General features: G+C 41.7%; 1 protein-coding gene and 1 long non-coding RNA gene across 7 annotated transcripts in view; one reads left to right on the top strand and one right to left on the bottom strand.

Annotated features, from left to right (window-relative positions):
- The window catches only part of LOC310900572 (protein SIX6OS1), a 38320-nt gene extending 15362 nt beyond the window's left edge, over window positions 1-22958 (bottom strand). The window contains exons 1-5 of one of the 6 annotated variants that reach the window (XM_083838739.1): window positions 17837-22958; window positions 12499-12555; window positions 12111-12167; window positions 8933-9059; window positions 4127-4216 (exon numbers count right to left, since the gene is read on the bottom strand). In XM_083838739.1, the coding sequence (XP_083694865.1) occupies window positions 4127-4216; window positions 8933-9059; window positions 12111-12167; window positions 12499-12550 (326 nt within the window). In that variant the 5' untranslated portion in view covers window positions 12551-12555; window positions 17837-22958. Of the gene's footprint in view, window positions 1-4126; window positions 4217-8932; window positions 9060-12110; window positions 12168-12498; window positions 12556-15246; window positions 17029-17836 lie in introns of those variants that run through there. The other 5 variants (XM_083838735.1, XM_083838736.1, XM_083838734.1 and 2 more) reach the window with 5 other exon arrangements.
- On the top strand, window positions 16700-17843 carry LOC310900573. Its single transcript, XR_014585224.1, has 3 exons — window positions 16700-16825; window positions 16907-17044; window positions 17132-17843. It is a non-coding gene; the product is annotated as an uncharacterized lncRNA (long non-coding RNA).
- Window positions 22959-24339: the final 1381 nt, after the last annotated feature.

Raw genomic sequence — 24339 nt, 5'->3', positions numbered from 1 at the left:
ACTTACACTAAAAGAGAATTTGGCCTAGCGTCCAGTCTTTACAGCAGCCTTATGCATCACTCAAGAGCAGCCTCCAAGGAAATGCTAAGCAACCTGTCTGATTCAGGGAAGACTTAAACACACACATTAGTGTGTGTTAGTCCTAAAAGAATAGCGCTATCCATGCTTAAGGTTAAGCAAACATTTAAACGTCCAATTGGCAAAGGGACAGAATACTCAGTTTTTTTAAGAACTGCCATCAAAATTAATCCTACACTAATATAATTTCACTGACATCGTGTGAGTACATAGCTACAAATTACTGAAGTAAGTAGCATCAATTAAGAGGCCCCGTTAAGTAAATGCTTGTGACATCTTATGAGTTTAAATGGGCTTCAGAAAAAATTGCTATAAAAACAAATACCATAACACACAATTGGATATAATTCATCACATAAGGCTGAAAATTGATCAATATTATGTTTGGAAAAAAAGAGAAAGAAAAACACTGTTGCACAGAGCAGCCATCACCTTGTGTTAAATCAATGACAGTGACTACATTGGAAAAGACTTTACTTGGTCTGTTTTCTCATTCATACAAGGAATTTACAAAGATAGATTGCTAATGACAGATCAATATTCAACTGTCTCATTGGGAAGCATCTTTTGTTACACCAATAATGATGCTAAGCATAACTTTCGTTACAGGTCATTTCCAGTGCAGAAGTAGTATCTTTAGCTGAGTAATTAATAACACTGAGTAATTAACAAAAGAACTAGTTCGAGTTCTTAATGTCACACACATGTAATGTAAGTATAAACCTACAGGAAGTCTGTATTTCCCACAAAGACAAGTCTTAATTATTTACAGTCTTTTAATAGTATGAATAACGACCATAGCCCAGTATATTTCTCTCTGCATTTGAAAGCAAAAGCTTAATAACTGCTTAAAATGAAATTAAGTCATTCATCTAAAATGTTTGTATTCTATTCAATTCATCCTTGGGAAAAAAAAGGATGAATTTGGACATACGCAAAATACATAGTAAGAGTTGACGGTACGAATTTATGCAGATGGTACACATTTATAAAGACCTACCTCAGCTCCAGACATCTAGCACACATCATTAACACAGCCTGGTCAATTAACTGAGAAGTAAATATTACACAAGTTGCTTGATATTAAAACAAGCCACTACAAAATCATAGATTTGAAGGTAAAGGAAATGTCGTCATCTAGTAAAAGGTTATGTTAACAATGGAGGGGCAAATTTAAAAATACTAAGTTATTAGTACACCTGTAGATTAGCCAGAAATTGCTTTATGAAACAAATTATGATGCATAATAGCAACTAAAGCCACAGACCCACCTGGTTCTCTGCATTAAGCATTCTTTAAAGAGTATGTTTTATCTCAGACTGCTATTAATAACTTGACTGAAAGACAGACGCTTCTGGCTGCCCACTGGTTAGGCTGGGCAATGGAAGAAAGTAAAATTTGTGCCCAAAGACAACAGTAGAAGTTTCTGCACTTACAAAAAGAAATGTATTTTTTTTTGTCATAGGAGAAAAAAACTAAGATATCAGTTTTCAAATAAAACTATGCTCCGGGTACTAGCTCCTGTTAAAGTGACTGAAGTTCAAAACACCTGTATAGAAGAAAGCAGTTGTAGATTATCACTGCTGTGATTCAAAGTTATGAAACCAACGAATTGAGACTTCTCAAACTTGATGTAGAGAAGGACATTAATCTATTTGCTTTTCTCCACGGACAGTCTTTGGAACCCAAGAAGCTATGGGATTTACTAAAGATTTGTGTATACTGTACCAGATTTACAAGGTATGAAAGATGGAAGATATTTAGTTCTATGGAATGTAATAGATGCTACAAACACTAGCTGAGCAACAATGAAATTTGCCGATATACAATTAAAAATACATTACAAATAAATGTAAAATAAATAAATAAATAAATCGAAGTCAAATAATTTGTTGCAACTGGTACATTTAAAACTTCTGAAAATAAACCTCAAACTTTAAATATATGCCTTTCCCAAAAATGTATTTTCCAAAGATAAATATTTCTAGCTATATATGGTATAGTGTAACAGTCTTGAGAAATTATCATCATTTTTAGGATTTTTCCTAAGTAATTCACATCCTCCAGTTCATGTAGTTAAACATAGGCTATTTAGAATTCAGCACTGTTCACACTAAAGTCATTAGAAAAAGTTCTAATTTAATGTCAAAAGGAAAAAAAGACAACATCCACAAAGCTCCTTAACACTACCTTGATAGTTACTTATTCCTCTTGCCTTTTTTATTGTTCTTTCCATCCTGAAAATATCACTTCTAAAATGTAAGTGATACATAAGTGATATTTTCAAGATGAATTTCCAGTACTACACATTCTTGTATGTTCTTGAAACTAATAATAATAAGCAAATAAATAAATAAAACAGAATGCTTTTAAAACCTCCACAGTAAGTGCCTAATTAAATGTAAATTGATCTGCCCATCTTTTAAAAACATCCTTCAATTTAAAGCAGCATGCCTTGAATATCCACTTATGCCAGATAAGATGGGCATTCAGCACATGAAGTTTTAAATATACTTATTTGTCTTCCTAATTTATGTATTTAAAATTTGTTGACTGCACATCTTGCTAATTTGAGTTCATCATCAAATGCTTCAGTACAGAGGAACTGTATTTGAAAGAAATATCTGAAGACCACTTTTGTAAAATATATAAATTAAATTCATTTTATGATTTATAGTCATGGTGTCTTATAGCGAAGCTCAGGAAAACAAATCAAACACTTTTGTGTTGGAATTGAAACTAGTTATCTAAAGAAACATTTCAAAAGTAATGATTCTTTGGCTTGTCAGATCTAACTAGTGAAGGCCAAAATGGCTTAATCATATACTTATAGAAATCCAATTTAGCCTTATTTTTCACCAAATATGGAACCCTAAAAAGGAAGACATCTACTTCTGCTGTCTCGAGCTACTTGAAAGAAGGACACAAACAAAAGAACAAAGCCAACGTAACTGTAGTTACCTACAGTTACACCTCTAAAACGGTATTTAGATAGCTAGATGGATCTGCCATGATTTTTTCAGCATAAGGCTAACCATTCTCTTCCCCTTCCCAAGCAGATCAGTGAAGGTGAGCAGTCTCCCTAAAATGAAGATCACTTTTATCTGAGTGGTAAACAATACTTCAGAAGGTTAACTTTGCACAACCCATTTTGAAAATTTCAGTGAAGATTTTTCAGGAACTGTTCTTTATCCCATTCAGTGTAGGCAGCTACATTCCAAAACAAGACATTTCTTTAAAAGGTAGAAATTAGAAGATGAAACTTAAATGAAATGCCACTTACTAAACAAAATTGAACACGTAATTAATACTGACAAGAACCTTACTCAACTGGTCTTAAGATGGTTATAGAGTAGGCTTTCCATAGGCACTTACCTTATTTTTCACGATTATTCATTCAATTTGTATGCTTTGTAGTTATTCTGAAGAATATATAGAAGTATATGAAACTTTTTTTTGTATATTCTAATAGTCATATTTAATTCATATTCACAAATAAGAAAGGCTCAAAAATATCTGAATGCATCTGTTATCTTATTTAGGGCATGTATGAAAGTAAAGGCTTAGGGTCATCTACATGAAGCTTCTGAAAAAAACAGAACTTAAATATTTTTCAAAAAGTCTTCCCAAACCTGAGTATCTGAAATACACTATGTGAAGACGTCACAATAATGGTTAAAAAAACTCTTTAGATTAAACATGTTCCTGCAAACGTGGCCAGATATTTCATATTTCTGCCAAAGCAGAAATATTAATTACCTTTATTTCACAGGCTTTTCTTGAAATTATCGACAATTCAACAGTGTTATGAAAAATTATAATAGGCACTTAGGAAGCAACTGAATTTGGAAAAAAGCATTTTTTATCCTCTTTCACTAGTAACTACAAAGTAGCAGATGAACTCATACTAATATAAACCAGATACTCTTTTATTACACTGAAAAGTTTACCAAAACTTTCTGATGCAGACTGCTTTATCTTTGCTGATCAGTTTAGAGAGGTTAATAGGCACTACTGCTAGAAACCTCATCTCAGATATCATAGATACCTCTCATTTTCTGTAGATTCTTGCAGAACTTCGAGTTCATTTTTCAAATATTCTTCATGCTTGCTAAGAATTGCATAGGTGGGCTTCCAGCTGTGGAGAAAGTACAAAAAAGTATATAAATGGTCTCTCCTAATAAAAAGGCATTTAAAAATTAAAACATCAACAAGTTACTTTGGCTAGCTAACTAGAACAATTAATAATATTTTGAAAGTCAAACATAAATGGTTTTAGTGCAGAAAGCTTTTACATGCATACATTTATTTTCTCAAGATTTTAAAGTTGCACGTTCAAGAATATATATAGGATTAGCAACAATTATAAGGCACTTTTTAAGGAACAGAGTGAGCTTCACAAGCTTTTAGGACCCTGCTGCTAACCATTTAGGCATCAAAATGCAAGTTTTAGGTACTCAGAACAGTACCACCAGTAAATCCTTTAAATGTGTACGTTCTTGGAAATGCACGCTGCTTTTTCTCACCAATATCACCAGCACCTATCTCATACTTAAATGCAGGCAGCAGCCACCAACTCAAAACTTCTTCCATTTGCTAAGCAATTCCTGCTCAGAAAACAGCCAGAAAGAGATGTTGCCTTTCAGTACGATAACCCAGAGACCGCAAGGGCTGACCTGGAAGTCTGGAGTCATAGATTCCTATAGAGTGAACTGATAGGTCCGCTTTGCCTCCTCTCATGTGGTTCTCCAACAGCCTTGAAACACAATTAATCCATTTTGTGTGGGTTTTTGTTTGGCTGGTTGGTTTGGTTGGTTGATTATAATTTCAGGCGCCTCATATAATTTAAGAGCTATGATGCAGCTCACCAAAATGATGTTCCCACAGCAGGATGCTGTAGATTAGACTGAAATCACAGCAACTTCAGGAAGGAAAGGACTTCAGGACATGATGGACTTAAGACTCCTGAAGCTATGCCAACAGTACTTTCTCAATATCCAGGTATTAAAGATGCCTCTTCCCTGAATGTGGGACCTCTGGGAAACAGGCAGATAGACTCTGATTCAAAATAAATTAAGATGTGATCTTTAGGAGAGGCATATAGTGGGTCTTTAAAAGGAAAACATCCTGCCTGAAAAAAAGGATAAATACGGAGCATGAACCATTAGGTCCTGGATGTTTCCTACCTTCCCAGCTGAGATACTAGCTATCAGAAAAGATGTTTTCACAAAGAATTGTAACAACAAATTGCCAGGGTGGGGCTCAATTACAGATTGTGAGAAACAAACTTAGAAACCTTCAATGCATGGAGTCTTCAAACAGAAAGTAATCTTTTATTAAGACTGAACAGACACCTAAGTGTTGTGAGGTGAGGGAAAAAAACAGAAAAATTAAACTTAAGCCTACGGAGCTAAATATATTATTTTGCTACTGAAATTCTTCTCATTCAGAGAGAATAATCTCTGTAGCGACAGGTTGCAAACAGCCAACTTCTGAGATGCTGGGAGCTGAGATTCAGATGATGGCTGCATCATCTGAGCTAGACTGGTACAGAGATCCCATTTACGATAAAAAAGAAGCCCATGCCCCCTCCAAGTGTAACTTCTACAGAAAAAAGCAGCACACCCGTTCTCTCTGGTCAGGGCTTATAACTATCTATAAATTCAGCATCTGTCTAGAACACAAGCTACTCTAGGGCAACAAAAACACCTAGAATGAAATTTGAGTGGAACTATTTGTCCTAGGAGATGTGCCCGTAAAAAACAACTTCAGGAAGACTTACATAGATCCTATTAAAGATGAAGATTGAAGAGAGAAGAAAAAAACTATAAGCACCGGAAACACAGCTAGCTGGCAACCAAATAAATCTGGGACAGGAAAGATACAGGTCAAAAATAAAGTTACATTTAAAGGGATGGAAATAAATGATGAGAAGAAGAGAAATGGCAATACAGAACAAGGTCACAACTGAACAAAGCAAGCAATTCTCTACTGGAAATGAGAGCAGCTGAGGATATATGGTACTGTTTACACCGTATATTCACTACTTAGGGCAAGTAAACAGCATTTTGGGATGCGAGTATACCCTATGGTTCAAAAGCAGAGAGTTTGTTACATGCAATCATACAAAGTAGGACTGTGCATTTGCACAAGCACTCCAAAGCTGGAATAAAACAGAGGCTGCAGTAAAAGCTACTGTAATGCAAGTTCCATCAAGAAAATAAATAAAGAACAAAGACCCCACAACTAATTTGCTTAAGTCCAATAACCCTGAACAAAAGATAATGTACTTCAGGTGCTGAAAAAACCACAATATAAAACTTTTATGAAGTTTTATATAAAAAAAAATATTAATTATATATTTAAAAGTTTTATATAAAACTTTTATAACAGCATTAAAATTTGTCAACAAAAAAAGCTGAATGAGAAAGTGCAGCATCCATCCAGGAAAGTTAGCGTTATTTAGCACAAATTGTTTGATACCATTGGTGATTAAAAAGTAATTACAAAATGCTACTTCACCACACCTACCACAAATTCAGCAAAAAGCTACACTTTAAAGAGGTCAGATTTTAAAAAGTAGAAACCAAATCTACAGGCATAAAAGTGCACTGACACACAAACACTTTTCTTCTTCTTCCAGAAAACTCTGTACCTTTCTTTGGAGGAAAAAAATGAGCAATGAAAAAGTCATGGAGCTTTTGTTAACCAAAGTGCAAACCATGCTGTGTTATGTTTCATATTCACACCTATTCTGCAGATAAACAAAACCCACAAAGTATGAAAACACAGTTTTGCAGCAGAACAAAGCATAAAGGATCCCAGTTGCTGATCTATTAGTTTGTTAAACGCATCACCGTTTCATGGAGAGTCTTGGTAGCTATCACATTTATTTGTCTTTCCTTTCATTGGCTAGGGTATAAAAGATCTTTATTCACACTAAACTGAAAGCACTAAAAATTTCCTGTGGTTTATCAAGTGGGACAAGCCAGAAGTTTCTTTTCTAAATTAGTAATATTCTGAGTTTATCTGCACTTATTTCCATGAAATCTCACCATCCTTGAACCCAAATTAAAACACTAGAAGAGAAAATAAACAATAAAATTGGAAAATAAACAATCAAATTGGAAAAGGTTCCATCAACTGTATTTCACCACACATTCTTGTTTTGGGATCAATATTTCAAGTCTGAATCATTCAATCAACTATATATTAAAAAAAAAAAGTCATCACTTTTCCAAGAATACGTATTTCATTTTTGTCCCTGTATGCCTTCAGTTCTTTGTTAAACAGACTAATATGGATCTTTTTAGAAAACACAGTAGTGTCCCTATACAGGTCTCATGTATTGTATTTTCTGTAAACTTGCTGCATATAAGAATCCAGTATTTTGTTCAGAGTCTTTGAACGTGCTTCAATATGCTTATGATGCCTAGTAATCCAGACAAAAATTAGTTTCTTTGGGAGCTCTATTGAGCACTACTGGCAACTCAATGTAATAATACTTGTCTTTGAATCAATCAACTGTGAGGATGATTGTGACTTGAAAACAATATCTGAATTTACAAAATCGACAGTAGATCATGTTCAGTGTATATGGAGTATCGACTAGATAAATATCAGAAGTTTAAGATGATTCTAGTACATAAGGTCTTTATTTGCCTGATCTCATAGCCAGGGCTTGTTTATTGCAGTTTTCAGTACGTTGTTAAACAACATTTTCAATAATATAAGACACAAAATATCATCCTTCTGCAAGCATAGCCTTTGTATGAATAAACTATCCATGAATGAGTCATTTCTCATTTTCAGTCTCTTTACAGTAATGCCATTGATTATTCTTTTTAGGACCTCAGTCAAAGTCCTTTGAATTCAATGATTAAAAATTAGGTCAGATCCTTAATTCTACCCTTAATTTTTTGCTTCCGTATTTGCATCACATAACAGCTACAACTTCAAAAAAAATAGGGAAGTAGTGTGAATGATTTCAGTAATTTACAAAAGTATTAATTCTACAGTGTGTTGTAAGCAAGAATTTAGTATAAAAGAACACTGAGATTTTCTTGTTAAGCTCAAATTTTTTCCTAACTTTTTATGATAAAGCTATGAATCATTACAGAATGGCAATCAATTCAAACAGCTACCAACCATACCCACTTCAGACACTATTGATTCCATTCTTTCTTCTGTTTTCAGCTAGTTTGAAGTAAACCTAGAAAGAACCCTGATGCTATCTTCACTTCTCTTTTTTATTCTTAGAAACACACATATTCTCCATTCATATCCTGCAAATGTTTTCAAATCTGCTATAGACATTTATTTTCAAGCACTTATCTCTAGATACAGTTTTGCAAGAAAACAAAAAGGATAAGATTTGCTAACAAATCATCACTTCAACTGCCAAGAGCTAGACAGACTTTAGAAAAATGAATACTGCAATGAAAAGACAGGATTACATCATCTGTGCCAAATTTTCTGTATTGTCAGATGTCTACATTAATCAAAACTACAATGTATACAAAAATAGAAAAATCATGTTTCTAATGTTCGTGTTCAACCTTACTACCTGAATATATTAGCATGCTGCAAAGATGGTACCTGTGACCTCTGAACATTTTTATTCTAATAAAGCACAGGCAAACTTAAATGCAGCTTGTTTTTCTATGATTTATTTGTTCAGGGGATGGATAATACTGCAATTCTTGTACCTCATTTAGAGGTTAATAAATAATTGGAAAATACTAAAGTTTTCTTTTACTTCACTCCTGTCTGAGCACACATATTCTTACACTACTTCCTCAGCGACTTTCTTAATGCCACCTATGACCAAAAGTTCAGCTTATAGTGTACTTACGCATTACAGCTGTCCTTACTATTCTCATTTTGCTTGCGTAAATCAGCAATTGCATCATTGCTGTTATTTATATTTTCCTTCAACCTAGCAATTTCATTCCTTTTTTCTGTGATTTTTACAGAATACACTGAAATATAAAAAAAAAAATGTTTAAGTACTTCTTTCAAGATATCCATTAAATAAAAAGTCTACATTCAGGAGGAGTCAAAATTTCTTCCAAAATACTTGGACTCGATAGTGCAGATGAGCAGACAGCCTGCAATTAAACAAAGCAACAACAAAGTGAATGAAAAGGCTTGAGCTGTGTGGTACCTTAATTTTCATTTAATATTACGAGATTGGCTTTGGAAGGAAACACTGATGCTGTTTTTGCATCCCCATCTGCATAAAACTGAAGTAATTAATAGTGGTAGAAAGTAAAGCGCTCTTATTAATAGTTAAAGCTGACCCTTGTTTTCTCTGGAGGCCACAGAAGTACATGTGTCTGCAGACACTAGAGGTAGTATACAGGAAAACTGGAGTATAAGCCACTTTGCCTTTGCTAACGCTTGCATCTGGGGAGACTGATTGGAGTACAAAAGTTGCTTGAGATAAAGGTCTCTTTTAGACATGTTTTCTTTTACAGAAGTCCAGAAACACAAATGTTTTGAATGGGAAAGCTGACTTCAAGAAGGGAAAAATAAAAACATCACTAACAGCGTACTAAAAGCATATACACAATTGACTGCCGAGATCAGGAACAGATACATCCAAATAAAAAAGGAATTTACGCAAATTGGAAATCTGTAATGTAAGATAAATTAATATATTGAGTAGGAGATAGAGGTTAAAAAATGGGGAGCGTGCATTATAATGACAAGTCTTCAAGAACTATCATATTTGGGGAGATCCTTAAGACAGACTCTAACTCCTGCCTTTTCTAACAACAGACAACTCATAACAAGAAGAAATACTGTCTTAATGGGCAGTTAGCAGAGAATACAAATTGATGAACATTACCAGCATTCTTTTTCACAAGTGAAAGCTGCGACATCTATGATGCATGCTCACATTGCAATGCAATGAGCACAACTAGGTGCACGTTTTTACTCTGTGCTGTTAATTTATTCTTTCCTACAGCGTTTCAGAACTGTTTGTGCCAACTCTCCCTTGCCATCACGGCTGCCCTGATGCACTGTATGACAAAGGCAGTGTCCCTAAGCAGAAGTCACTCAACCACAGCCATCCTGCCCTCCTCATTGATTTAACCAGGACAGTCATCTTAGTTATGTGAGATGTATCTTAAGTTGTGTGAAATGCTGCTCTAGAGCTTCAGGTCATCCTGAAGTTTGGGCCTGGTTTTGCAGTACTTGCTAAATATTCACTATGCCACCTGGGTTGAAACCAGTAAAGAACATCCGTCAGAGATGAACATCAGTCAGTGAAGAGGAAGAGAATCCGAACATATTTTAATATCTTAACACCTTGAATTGACTTTACTTAGCATGAAGCTTAACTATTGGGCAGGCAACATATGCTTCATTTCTGCAGAAAAGAAGGTGTATTTGAAAATAGCCTGCAGATGACATTTTGAAATTTACCAAGATATAACTATGTTTTAAAAAGTCTATTATATAATCAAAGCTACACACTTAACATTTCATTTAGAATTTTCTATAGATAAGCATTTTTGAAACAAGTGTGAGCTGTTGTATTCACTTTTACTTCCCTAAAGACCTCGTGGATGAGATCCATCCCACCCAAGTTTACAATACAGACATCTAGACACACGTGGCACCAACCACACTCACTATGAAGCGACAGAATTTTTTTTTTAAAGCATACTTTATCTAATCTTCTTTAAACTCTTACTTTAGGATGAGACAAATCACATCCTAGAAGTGAATCTTTCCCTTCACTGATTATAGAGGGACTCCAGCCAAAAAGTCTGATGAATCTTACACCAAAAGTCAGACGCTGAATGACACAACTGTTCTTCTGCCAAGTAGTACTTACACAGAGACTAAATTAAATCAGTGGAACTCTTTCTGGGTAAGTTTTTGAACAATTTAACCCAAACATTTAGAAGTTCATGTGTTGCTTGTGAGTTCATACATATATAGATATTTCTGAACAGAACAAAACAGCTATAGTATGTTACTACACAGAATTTGGATTTTCCCTAGAAGCATCCTCATTTACAATAAGCTTACAAAAACTTTAAGACAAGAAACAGCTCTAAGTTCAAATTACATGACCAAAGAGTTAATACAGAATTCTAGGTGTATCAGATTTAATGTTATAGATGTTTTAAAGTTTAAAATACTTCAATTTAATATTGATAAACCTCTAAATGTATAAGTACATGCTTGGACATATAAATCAAGATTATTAGAAATACAGGAACACCAATCAGACCAGAATGCTCTCTTATTCTTCTTCCTCACGGGTATGAATTTCAGTTTCTACTTATGGGGTACCAGTGATGAGCACTGATGTCCTCAGGTCATCTAAAGAACAGTTCCCCTACAGACATTCCCGTAATTGAGTGATGCAACATAGCAATGTGGTAAAAAAAATCAGTCAAGATCTAAGTTCATAATATTATGCTGTTTGTTAGTCCTAGGTAAAAAGAATTTCATGTGGAGCAAGACTTTCCCATTGGGATTACTGTTTTGGATTCCGAATAAAATTTCCAGCTGCTTGACTGCAGAAAAGAAGAACCAGGCTTGAGTAGGTCACAGCAACTGAGAGAACTTTCATTATTATAGGAAGACAGAAAGAGAGAAGAAGCAGTGAGGCAGAGGTCCAAATCTGGGCAGAACAAAAACCATGAAGAAAGAAAGGCAGGCAAGTGGCAGATGCATTGAGCAAGCACAGCTGAATCAAAGAACTGCCAGTTACTGTGAGGAGCCACAGAGTAAGAGCAGGAAATGGCGCAGCATGAAACTGGCTGTCCATGAGACAGCTGAACAGCATTAGCTAAAAGTCGAAAGCAAAAGCAAAGTCTGCTAGGGAGAATCACCAAGTATTGATGGCAAAAGATGAGGTAGGGTGAGAGCAGGACACTGGACAGCTTTATTATTAAGCTTGCTTCCGCTCCTGCAGCTCAGAACACGTACCGGGACTAATGAAACAAGCAGTGTACTCAATGATACAAATAAAATGAGTATTAAAATGATAACTTATCACTACTCACAATTTATCTGTTGGTTAACGTGTTCTTTTGCATAAGAAGTTTGCTTTAGCTGGAAAACTGAAAAGAAAAATAAATGCTTTTTCACATTTACCTACAATGAACTGTGAAACAAACGTTATGCAATATTACCTGCACAGGCACCAATAAACAAAGATTTTAATGAGATATCTAAAATTACTCCTTCAGACAAGCAGTTTTGTCATTAAGTAATTGATAGCACCCTGCTTCATAACCTCATAGTGAATAAAACATTCTGTAGGCAATCACCAAAACCTTAATACTACAAATTTGCTTGTTTGAATTTAATGTAACTGTAAAAAGCTGAAAACATCATTATATGCACAGCAGTAGTAATTTTCAGTTAAAAATATATGATAAAATGACCTACCAAACTCGAGCAGAAGTTTATCCAAGTTGCTTAAGAATCTGTCGCTCATCATGTAAACTACAAAAGAAAAATGCAACTCACGGACTTACGCAAACAATCCAAAGCTTTACTGATACAATAAACAAGTCAAAATTGTAAGACAATACCATGCATTTTAAGATAAAATGAGTAAAACAGTTTTAACTGCATATAAATTAATTATCTAATCCATTTTAGTGGAACCAAATTTCTCACTGATTGTGGTAATGGGCTTACTGAAAGTCTAAACCACAGTTAGGAAAAACAAAGTGTATAATTTGGGTAAAGGTTCCTAGAGCAGTTCTATCCTTGAGAGGCTTAATGTTCTTAGGAGGCGTGGAGAATGCAAGAAAAGATGCTTGTGTACAAAATGTGTAGCCTCTACTCCAGCTGGTTTACTAAGCCTATTGACTGCAATGCTGGTAATGGAAAAGCTTCTTATCCATTCTGTACGCTCCTCCTGTAGTAATTGTGAAGAACGTTTAAATCAGAAGATGTGTATATAAGTGTGATTAAAGTCACAATTCACATGCAATGGAAAGTGGGTATTATGAATTCATTCTTCTGTTTGTGTAGTGTTGCTATGTGCAGAAGTTTAGTTACTTTTTTTTTAAATGTAGTCACATAGTCTTCCAAAAAGGATGCAATCGCCATCAGAACATACCGAACCCAGGTAGTTAGCTCTGACACACTTAACATTAAGCCAGGTTATTTGAAATGTGACTGTCCCACAATGGCTTCTCTATGGGTGTATACTTCCTTGGGTTGTGTGTAAGAAGTAAAGCCACAGTCAATTAGTGATGAGGATGATATCCTAATCCAGGATAAAGAGGAATAGAAAACTACTGCAGAATTTAACTAACGTGGCATTAAGACTACATACTGTAGCACTGAGACTGTGAAAACATGGGGAGGGAAAGGGGGGAAGCATTTAAAATGCTGGATGTTTGACAGAAATGAATTTGCCTAATAGTCAAGTGAGGATCAGAACACCTAATCCAGGAGACTGGATTAGAACAGGCAGTGATAAAAACTCTGAGAAAGACATAATAGTTTTACTAAATGTATTTAAAAGATTGGTACCCTACCTAGTTCCTGGTACCTGGAAACATTTCTGATATCAAACAAAATATTTTCTGTAAATACTAAGGAAAAAATCCATAAGTGCTTCAAACCACACATCAATGTGAAATATTTTTGCTTTTGCAAGATGTGAAAAAAGAATCCTAAGTAATTCCTTAGTAATTCCTAAAAAAAAATAGTTGGGATTATATATTAAAGATCTGTTTAGTTTGCAGCATGCAGAATGAAACTATCACAGTAAATTGCTGACTGATGTGTATCTGACCCTAAATGTATTTAAGTAGACACTGCTAGTTAAATATCCCAGGGAAGCATATCAATTTCAGGAAATCTGTATTGTAAGTAAACTGGGAGTCAAACAGCAAGCACCATGTGGAAAACGTTAACAGTTTGTTTATTCCTTCTCTAGAAACAGTTTAACAACGTTTGTTAGTTGTTTCCCTGACAGTTCCTATAAAATCTGCAAGAAAATGGGGCACACACAGAAGTTATGCAGACATACAAAAAAAGCAGAACCATGACTTTAAACACGTAAGAGCTAAGAAGTTCTACTCATTGCTATATCAATCACAACACGAGGTCCACCCATAGAGCAGATTATGCAACTGCTAATTATTACGATGAAACACACCATTTACTCCTTTAAAATAGTTATGATACATTTTATTCTTTGAATGCTTTTGAAAAAGAGAGGAACAGAACTAAAGGGAGAGGGGTTTTTATTCCCTCCTCTTTGGTTTCACAATACAATTTATTTAAAGGGTAAAATTGCAGAAATTGATAGTGATTCTGAAAGCATGTTTATGTAAAACATTTGCTATTCTGGACATTGTTTAAATGAAGTAACGTAACTACAAATAATAAATGCTGTCCTGTGTTATAAATTCAGAGGACACATGTCCCTGTTAGAAAGGGCTGAGAGATCCAACTACATTGATAATCTACAGGATTACTGTAGATTTTAAGAGCAGCAGTAAGCACCAGCCTGAAGCAAAAGACATCTAGATTTTGGACAACTGATAACTTTCGAGATATGACTGTCCTAAAGGATTCTTGGTCCTACTGGAGAAAAGATGCATCAAACCATTAGCCAGTATTGGATGACAAATTAAGATGTTCTCATATGAGGCTGTTATTAAGTCTGAAAGACGTACTAAAGAGCAGAATAATTGCTCCATCAACTTCTGCTACAGCAAAAATCAGGCGTTTTTAGGAAAGGTTGGGATAATTACTTTTCCCAAAGGAATTATAAATCAAAACCTTTATCAGATGTGGTGATTAAATCGATAGCTTTGGTAACAATGTATTTGTCATTTTTCTGTATTTTAATGCTAAAGTGTGAGGAATATTTAATACACATATTAAACAGCTTCAAACAGTAATACTTCATTTCTAACGGATGTTTCCACCTAATGCTGCCAGTGCTATTCAGAACGCTGCCGGGAGAAAAATGTTACTGTACATCTTGCATTTTTGTACCACATTAATAAACGCAATTATATGAAATTCAATTGTGGCAATAAAGTTTCATGCATTCCAAGATTGCATTGAGTGCAGAAATCACAAACAAATTGCCTGATTATCTGCCTGAGTATCTACCCATTATCACCATACTAACACTAATGCAGCATCTCATAGCAGACTTACAGCTGTATTTCATATCCCACCTGACAACGGCCATTACTTGGTTCTTCATTAAAAGGTGAAAAATACCCATAAGCTAAGAGATAAATTCCTTCCTTAAAATCAAATGCCCTGCGCTCAGATTGAACCACGAGGGCATCCTTTACAAGTATTATCTTCCTAGAATAAGCTGTGATGTATTTGTTATTTATATGACCCTTACTCCTTAGAATTCCGTTATGACGCTCAATTCTAAACATTGCTGTGCAAAACCACTATTTTTGTTAACTTTATATAAATCATTTTAACTCCACCAAGGCTTTTGAGATCGAGACATACCTCTCCTATGTTGTTCATTATCCCTTAACACTCTTACGTGACTGATTGTTTGCTTCTTGAAATTTAGTTGAGTTCACATTTCTGGGCTAAATTTTATGTCTGTAAAAAGCCTGCGGCTGTCATCGTGCTGCTACCCTCCTCTGCCCCTCTTCTGCTACATCGTTTGAGGAACCCGGTAACGAGACTTGAACACCGCATTCAAGGTGACAACTGCTGCTGTTTTCACTGCTTTCAACACCCGAGCCCTTTCCTGACTGATGACAATTCTACAGTTAGTACATCTAAGTTAGCGTAATTGTACGGCTCTAAATTTCTGAATTCGCTGTTTCTAACACTTCTCTTTTAAAACGCCCTGCCACTGTGCCTCGTGTGTCATGCCGAACGCGTCTGTCGAGTCCTCCCACAGTTAAACATCTCGACTGACGCATTTTACCTAGTCGGGCACATACAAATTAAAATATATTGCCGTAGACGATTCTCTAAATTCCTCGAAATAAAAAAATACGCCGATTTTTTACTAAATAGTAGGGGAAAACCCTCCTTGCGTAGCACCTGACGGCCCGCGGCTGAGCTCCACAAAATGGCCGCGCAGGACCGAGTGCCCCCGACGGGAGCGGGGCGACGGGGCCGGGTCGGGCAGTGGCCGCTCCGCCCTTCTGGGGGACATCGGCACCTAAAAGGTGACCAGGACGTTGTAGCCCTGCGGGGTTAGTGGCACTGACAGAAGGGGAATGACGAGGGACGCCAAAACATCTGTCCAGGGCCTGACTCCCGGCCGTCAGGTGGAGGGAGCGCGGGGCACGGCGACCGCCTCAGCTTCGCCTCCGCGGTCTCGAAGGGGAAAAAGGGCCGACCCGGGGCCAACCTACCCCGGGAGGAGCCCTGCACCCGGCAAAGGGCCCGTTCTGGGGCGGCTGCGAGCCCCGCTTCGCCCCTCTGCCTCCCAGTGAGGCTGCAAAATGGCGGGGCAGCCCTCGCCTATCGCCTCGGCCTCCTCCCCTCAGCGCCGCCGCTGCGCGGCTCTCCTCGCCTCGGTGCGGGTATCCTCCCCCGAAAATAAGCCGTGAACGGCGAGCCGTGAGGGAAGGAGCAGCCTTTCCCTCCTCTTCGGGGCGCGACGAGCGGGTGAAAAGCGATGAGGATGCTCCACCTGCCGGGCAGAGCGCGCAGGCGGGCCGGGCGAGGGGGCTGCAGGGCCCCGAGCGTTTTCCTTACAAAAAAATAGAGGTTTTTTTTGGTGCCACGCGTGATGCTGGCCCCGCGGGTGGGTAGTAGGTGTGTTGGAGGAGCCCCCGGCCCAGAAAAAGTTGAAAACACAAATTTACTGATTTTTTCTTTGTTATAGTTCAGGCCCTTCCTGAAAACTGCCTGGCTCTTTTGCCTCTTTCCCTGGTGCAATCAATAGCAACTCTGGAAAAGTCAGCGACTTTACACCAGGTTAGGTAACTGGAGGATCCGGGCCAATACCTAGTATCTGCTCGGGGTTGGTATATAATGTATATAAATGTATATAAATATACATTTATTTATCCTGTGCTTGAGAATGATTTCATGTTATCATTTTTCCTAGGTGCCCTCATGCTAGATGGGAGCAGGGTGCTCCGCTTTGCACTAAGCTAACCCTGGAGCAAGCCGAACAGAGATCACATAAAGGCTTCTTCACATCTACAAAGATGCAGCCCAGCCCTCCGAGGGATTGAAAACGCATTAAAGTGTCATACTTCACATCCTGGAGCAGGGCTGGAAGGAGAAGCTGCTGGGGAACGCCACCAGCCCCGTCAGCTCCGATTCACGCCACCAGCTCCTGCCCTTGCTGACGGTCTTGCTGCTCGCCTGCACAGAAGTTGCGCTAACAAAATTGTTTGCCTTTATTTATTGATGTGCAGCATTACACGGCAAAAATGCACAGCCCAAGCTTGGAAGAGACTAGAAGCTGATACTTGCCTCCAACCAACTGTAGTAGCAATGGGGTTGGGTTTTATTCCCTATTGCTGAGGCAGAGGGTGGATTTAAAGCTACCAATAAACACAAGAAAATAAGCTAGATGGGAAAGGTGAGGAGGGTACAGGGTGGAGGGAAGGAATAATAAAAAAAAAGACATCAGCAATGAGGATGAAAGAAGAAAGGACAGAGAAAATAGAAACAGGACAGAAGAGACAAACAGAAAACTGTTTCTGCCACCCGCAGCACGGGTGTCGGTCAGATGCGATGCTGCTTTCAGAAGAGTGAATTGAAGCAACAAAAATGCAGCTTCAAAGAGGAATAGCTGACCTACCTGGCTGCCGGTCAGAGCCGGAGGGGAATGAAAAGAGGGAGACACGTGAAAAGCAGCGTGTCCCTGTGGAAGCAGCCTCTGCGCTGTGCCCCCCTCCGCATCTCCCCGGTGTCCTGGAGGGGAGAGCAGCCTCCCTGCCTGGCTCCCAGGGACTCTTTAATTCCTGGATGCCCTTAGGGCCTCCGCAATTACTGTTTTGCAGCACCCCCCTTCACAAATCGTTAAATAAAGCTATCGAGAAATCGCTTCAAAGCTTCAATCTACCTTAAGCGAGTCTCTTAAAGACCCTCCCTAAATGTCTAGAAAGAGGGGTTTAATACTGCGATGGTGTTCGTTAACACCTCTCGATGGCCCAAGTGCCTTAAGCAACGATACCAAGAGAGGCTGAGGTTCCCAGAGGTCCCACCCGAGCTCACCCGGAAGGGTGCCAGTCCTTTCAACAGGCTTTGGATAAAGCCAGCAGGGACTTCTCGGTTAATTCCCTCTAAGGACTGTCAAGGGCTGGTCCCCACTGGGGTTCTTCAGGGCTCCTGAGCTCCTTTAACCCATTTATTTATTACAAGGACGCCCGACCCGAGGCTGTCACTGTGCACCCACCAAAAAAACGGTTTCTGAAGGCTGCAGAAACGAGGACTTTGTGTCCCGCTGGTTCCTCCTTGTTTGTTTTGCCTTGCTTCCCAACAGCATTCATCTAAAGAAACCCAAAGTCATAAACAACTACTTTCATTATCGACCGGCAAGCAGGAAGGACTCTTTCATAGTATCATCTCCAATCAATGCTGAATGGCTTGCATTCCTCTGAAAAGAGATATGGTCAATGCAGGGCTCTGAAAGGGCTCCCAAACCAGCTCCCTCCCGGCTGGCAGACCACCAGGGCTTGTGACTCCCGTCGCGGAGAGCCCTAACACTGCCTCTCTGTGGACCCAGCTCTTGCTCTTAGGGCTTCACATGCCCCTTTCCTTTCGGCGAGCTCCCCTCAGCCTCCTCCAGCTGATGCAAAGGGCTAAGGACCCCCGGCCCTTCCTCTCAGGGAGGACAGGACATCCTGTCCCCGCGTCCCCATGAACGAGTCTGGGGACATCTCTAGGGCCAGATCCCCCAAGAGGAAAGTAGGGAAGCGACATTTTCTTTTGCTTCTCAGGTCTCCCATGGTTTTCATCCTGCAGAAGGAGAGTGGCCGGTGTCTGCGCTCCCACGGGGTGCTGCAGGGTTTTGGAGATGCCGAGGGGGGAGCGACCCAGGCAGGTGCCCCCGATCCTTTTTCCGAGCCCGGGGTGCCAGAGCTGGAGCCGGAGCCGGGCTGCCCTGGGCGTGCTGCTGCTGAAAGAGCCCCCAAAGCTGCCGAGATGCTCCCTCGCCAAAAAACGAGGGATCCCAGCTCCCGAGCAGTCTCCATCCTCAGCGAGCAACCTCTGGGGTCCCAGATCAGCCCTGAGCCAGCTTTGCCCCATGTGCACAACTCCAGAAGACGTGTAGACACGCATGTGGGCACCAAGCTGTCCCAGGGTCTCTCATCCTGGTCCTTCACGCTTCCCCAAACACCTGAATTGCCCCCATTGCTGCGTTCCGTTAAAGAGGTGGTTTGGTGACAGCCCTCGTCCCCGTCCTGGGAGAATACGCGGTATTTGAGGGATTTTCTTTGCATTTCCAAAGACACGAAATATTTTTCCGCATGAGCACCTTCTTTTCGCAAAGGAGATGTTCCTATGGGAAAAAGGTGTAAAAGAGGGAATATTTGGGGGAGGAAATATGCATGAGCAGAAACTTCTGTGTTTATTTGAACATTTTATTTTTTGTTTATTTGTTTGTTTGTTTCCTTTTGTTCGAATTTTCAGATAAAACCCTGACGGAAAACAGGAATTTTAAGCGGAGTGAAGGCTTTAAGTGAACACACCCCAGTTAAAAAGAGATTCGGTGCTGCGTGCATTTATCCGCGGGTAAAGGCAGGGGGCAAACAAACCCGGGTGCATCGGGGACCTTAAATCAGGCCCATAACCTCAGGAAAACTGAAGAGAGAGCTCGGATGTGGGAGATCCGTCCTGCCTGCAGCCCTGGCCTTGGCCAGGGCCCTGTGCAAGGAGGGTCTTCACTTTCCAGTCTCCAAATAATTCAGGTTTTTGAGTTCTCAGCGTTTATTTCTAACATGAAATACACTGCCTGTGGTCTGATGCTTCGTATTATGGGGAACCCAAATAATCCGCAGGACAAACGCTTGATCAATACGTGGTGAGAGTAGAAAGCGGGGGAACACCCCTGTCTGTCCGGCAGCATTTTAAGGGATTCTCCGGGGTTTCCGAAGGTTTTCGGAACTTTAAGTGAGGACCCAGCCTGCAAACTCTCTCTAACATTGAGCAGATTACGACTTTAAACACAGCCCTTTTTAGGAAGAAACGGAAAGACTGACAACCGCTTTTTCAACAAACCTGGCGCTTTTAACACTAAAACTAAGAAAGGCGAGGACACGAAAACCAACGAAACCCGGGCGTTTCCCCCCACATCACCCCAGCGGGGGCCCGAGAGCCCCCAGCCGGTCCTGCAGGGGCCAGCGAGGCAGCGAGCCCGCTGCTCCGGGCCGGGGGGGGGAAAGCCACCAGGGATGTTCCCCGGTGCCTGCCCGACCCGGAGCATCTCTCCGGTCCCGAGGCACAAAACGCCGCCTGATTTCCCGGGGACCCGCCCCAGGGGCTCTCAGCCAGCGCTGCAGACCCGGTTAGCATCACTTGGTGAACTTCCACGGCGAGCCCGCCGAGACCTCTAAAGTGGGGCTTCTCCTTCCCAGGGGGGGATTTTTTTTTTTTTTAAATGCAATGCTTCACGCCAATCAAAGGCTTAAAAAAGTGTATTCGCACCTCGGCTGCGTTTGAAAACTGCTTCTGCAGAAAGGACCGCAGGGGACTGCGCTGCCGGGCCGGGGGGGCACAGCTCTGCCGCTCCCAGGGCTAGGATGCTCTGCTGTCCGCAGGCCAAAGGACACCCCGTGCAGGGCTTTTGCTTAACCTTTATTTTTAATGTGCAATTTTATTCCTCATCCTCCACTGGATCCCTCTCTGCGGGGATAACCCCGCACGCTACCTGTAGCGGGGGTCGGAGCCGTGCCTTAAATTAAGGTTGCTGGTGCTGGTTCTCAACGTCACGGACGGTGCCCTTGGTATTTGGGGAAAAAAACCTACAGAAACACAGCGGACACACCCCGGGGGGGTGCTGGTGTCACACAACGAAGCCCCCCCGCCGGCCAGGACCCCCTCGGGCTGTGCCACTTCCCCAGTCCCGAGCTGGAGAGGGCGCAGAGCTGCAGGAGCTGGGCTGGTTTTCCCCTTCTAAATGGTTAAGGGTCACCTTTTAAATGGTTAAGGCAGGATTCCTAGGGATTTTTTCGGTGTTGCCTTTCCTTTCTTTCACCCCCCCTCCCCTCGCAGACGATCCTCCAGCGCTCCCCAGCCGGGCCGGTTCCCGGGGAACAAAGGCTGGGGACCGGGGGACAGCCCCTCGCCCCTGCGAGCTGCTCTCCCTCCTCTTAATGAGGATTCATTCCTTTAGCCTACAGTCCTGGCTTTCATTATGGAGCCTGTCTCGCTCTGTTCATGGTCATTAGGCTGCAGCCCAGTAACTCCCTTCGCCAGATCATGCGCACGATTTAAAAAAAAAAAAAAAAAAAAAGGAAAAAAAAAAGGGAAAAAAAAATCCTACAGTAATATTAGTAATCATCACCCTCACACGGCCAGGAGGAATTAGGCACCCAGCAGCACAGCTTTTCCACATTTCCACCTCCCAGGCAGGGGTTTTCTTCCCCGGCCCGGCCCGGGATGCTTGAGGGGGCGGCCGGGCGGGGGCAGCGGTCGCCCCGTCCCACCCGTTCCCTTGGGAAGCCCGATGCTCACACCGAGGAGCTTGGGGTTTTCTTTTTTTACCCTTGGTTATTTAGGACCTTTCACCGAGCTGTTAAAGTTACTCTTTTTTTTTTTTTTTTTTTTTTATTTTTATTTTTTCACCAGCGGAGAGGACATGGATGGGGTAGAAAGGGGACTCTCCATCACCCTTTGAACCTCAGCAATGTTTGCAGATATTTTCCCCTTCTCTGATTTTTTTTTTCTTTCCCCCCCTTTTCCCTAAGCGGAAACCTAACCTGGCTCTGCAAAGTGAAGCCGAAAAGTCCCCCCTTCTATTATTTTTTTTTCAAGTTTCTGCGGTGTGCCCCTGAACTAGTGAGTTTTGTCTGTGCTTTTCTGTCTCCCCGGCTCTGTCGGGTTTTATGAAAATGAGCAGTATTGAAAGCTTTTCCATCCCGCTAGCTGTGAGCCTCACATAAATGATGTAAATGGCTCGGAGGGTTTTTTTCAAGTGAACTGTGTAGATCTGTGAAAATAATATCAGGGTTTTCCGTCAGAATGAGCTTAGCACTGTACTGAGGCGTACCATAATCTGACCCGACACCTCCGACCATCTGCGCTATCTATCTGCCTTCTGATTTACCAAATCTTCACAAGCAAAAGACAAATTGTACTTGATACTAAAGAAAAGACGGCGAGCCCCAGCCCGGCTTCTTTCTGCGGGGAAATGATGGGAGAAAATATAAATCTGTTTAATTTCGGTCCGTGGGCAGCTAGCAAAGGGGCTTTCTGAAAGAAGGAAAGAAAGGGAAACAAAACCAACAAGAATGATAACAATAAAAATGAAGGAATGAGAGGGGAGGAAAGAGTCAACGGCGAGATGTCAAATTAAGGAGGCATTTCTTTGACAAGTGCTCCAGAAAAAAAAAAATAGAAAGAAAGGGGGGAAAAAAAAGTGTATTGCAAAAGGCGGAAGAAAGAGCATACTGAGCTTAATTCAAAATATATGCTGCCTTTCCAAGCATGGCCCCTAATGTTCCCGGGAAGAAATTGCCACAGAGCCGCTATGTGCGGAATAAAGAAGCGGCTTCTGCCTTTTCGCTTTCCTCTCCCGGAGAACAACTGGGACCCTCACAGCCCAGGGGCGCTTCCCTTCCCGGCCCGGGATAAAAAATAAACCCGCACGGAGGCTGGCTACGAGGTGATCAATATTTCAAAAGATTCCCGAAATCTGCTTCGAGTCGCTGTCCTGACCTACAAATGACTTCTCACTCCCCGGCGCTGTTCTCGGCGTCTGTTCGGGGCCACTCAGCCGAGAACAATAAGGTTTTAAATGTTGGGGGGGGGGGGGGCGAAATCATAAAGCTTTAGGAGAACAGAGAGGGGCGATGAGCTCTTTACAGATAACTCCTCGTCTTGACGGCGATGGGAAGTCACTTGTAGGGAGACGGGAGAGAGTTTTCCCTGAAACCCCGGCTCCTCCCGCAGCCCTCCGTCTGTATCCGTTGTCCCTGGCGCTCCCCGCCGCACCGGTGCGACCCTAAAAGCCGATTTGGGTCCGGTTCCTCGGCCCTGTCTTCCCCCCCGTCCGACCCCACAGCGCCCCGAGCCCCGGGGGTCCCCACCGGAGACCCCTTTTGAGCCTCTCCCACCGGTCGGGATGGGAAGGGCGGCGTGGGATGGGGGCTGCGGGACGGGGCGGTCGGGGAGAGGGATGGGGACATGGGGAGAGGGATGGGGATGTAGGGAGAGGGATGGGGACATGGGGAGAGGGATGGGGACATGGGGAGAGGGATGGGGATATAGGGAGAGGGATGGGGACATGGGGAGAGGGATGGGGATATAGGGAGAGGGATGGGGACATAGGGAGAGGGATGGGGATATAGGGAGAGGGATGGGGATATAGGGAGAGGGATGGGGATATGGGGAGAGGGATGGGGACATGGGGAGAGGGATGGGGATATAGGGAGAGGGATGGGGATATGGGGAGAGGGATGGGGACATGGAGAGGGATGGGGACATGGGGAGAGGGATGGGGACATGGGGAGAGGGATGGGGATATAGGGAGAGGGATGGGGATATAGGGAGAGGGATGGGGACATGGAGAGGGATGGGGGTATAGGGAGAGGGATGGGGATATAGGGAGAGGGATGGGGATATGGGGAGAGGGATGGGGACATGGGGAGAGGGATGGGGATATAGGGAGAGGGATGGGGATATGGGGAGAGGGATGGGGACATGGAGAGGGATGGGGACATGGGGAGAGGGATGGGGACATGGGGAGAGGGATGGGGACACGCGGAGAGGGATGGGGATATAGGGAGAGGGATGGGGACATGGAGAGGGATGGGGATATAGGGAGAGGGATGGGGATATAGGGAGAGGGATGGGGATATAGGGAGAGGGATGGGGACATGGAGAGGGATGGGGACATGGGGAGAGGGATGGGGACATGGGGAGAGGGATGGGGACACGCGGAGAGGGATGGGGATATAGGGAGAGGGATGGGGACATGGAGAGGGATGGGGACATGGGGAGAGGGATGGGGACATGGGGAGAGGGATGGGGATATGGGGAGAGGGATGGGGACATGGGGAGAGGGATGGGGATATGGGGAGAGGGATGGGGACATGGAGAGGGATGGGGATATAGGGAGAGGGATGGGGACACGGGGAG

Source organism: Anser anser, assembly GCF_964211835.1.
Source record: "Anser anser genome assembly, chromosome: 5".
NCBI lineage: Eukaryota > Metazoa > Chordata > Aves > Anseriformes > Anatidae > Anser > Anser anser.
Note: the sequence above shows the minus strand (reverse complement) of the source record. Positions and strands in the feature narration are given on the sequence as shown.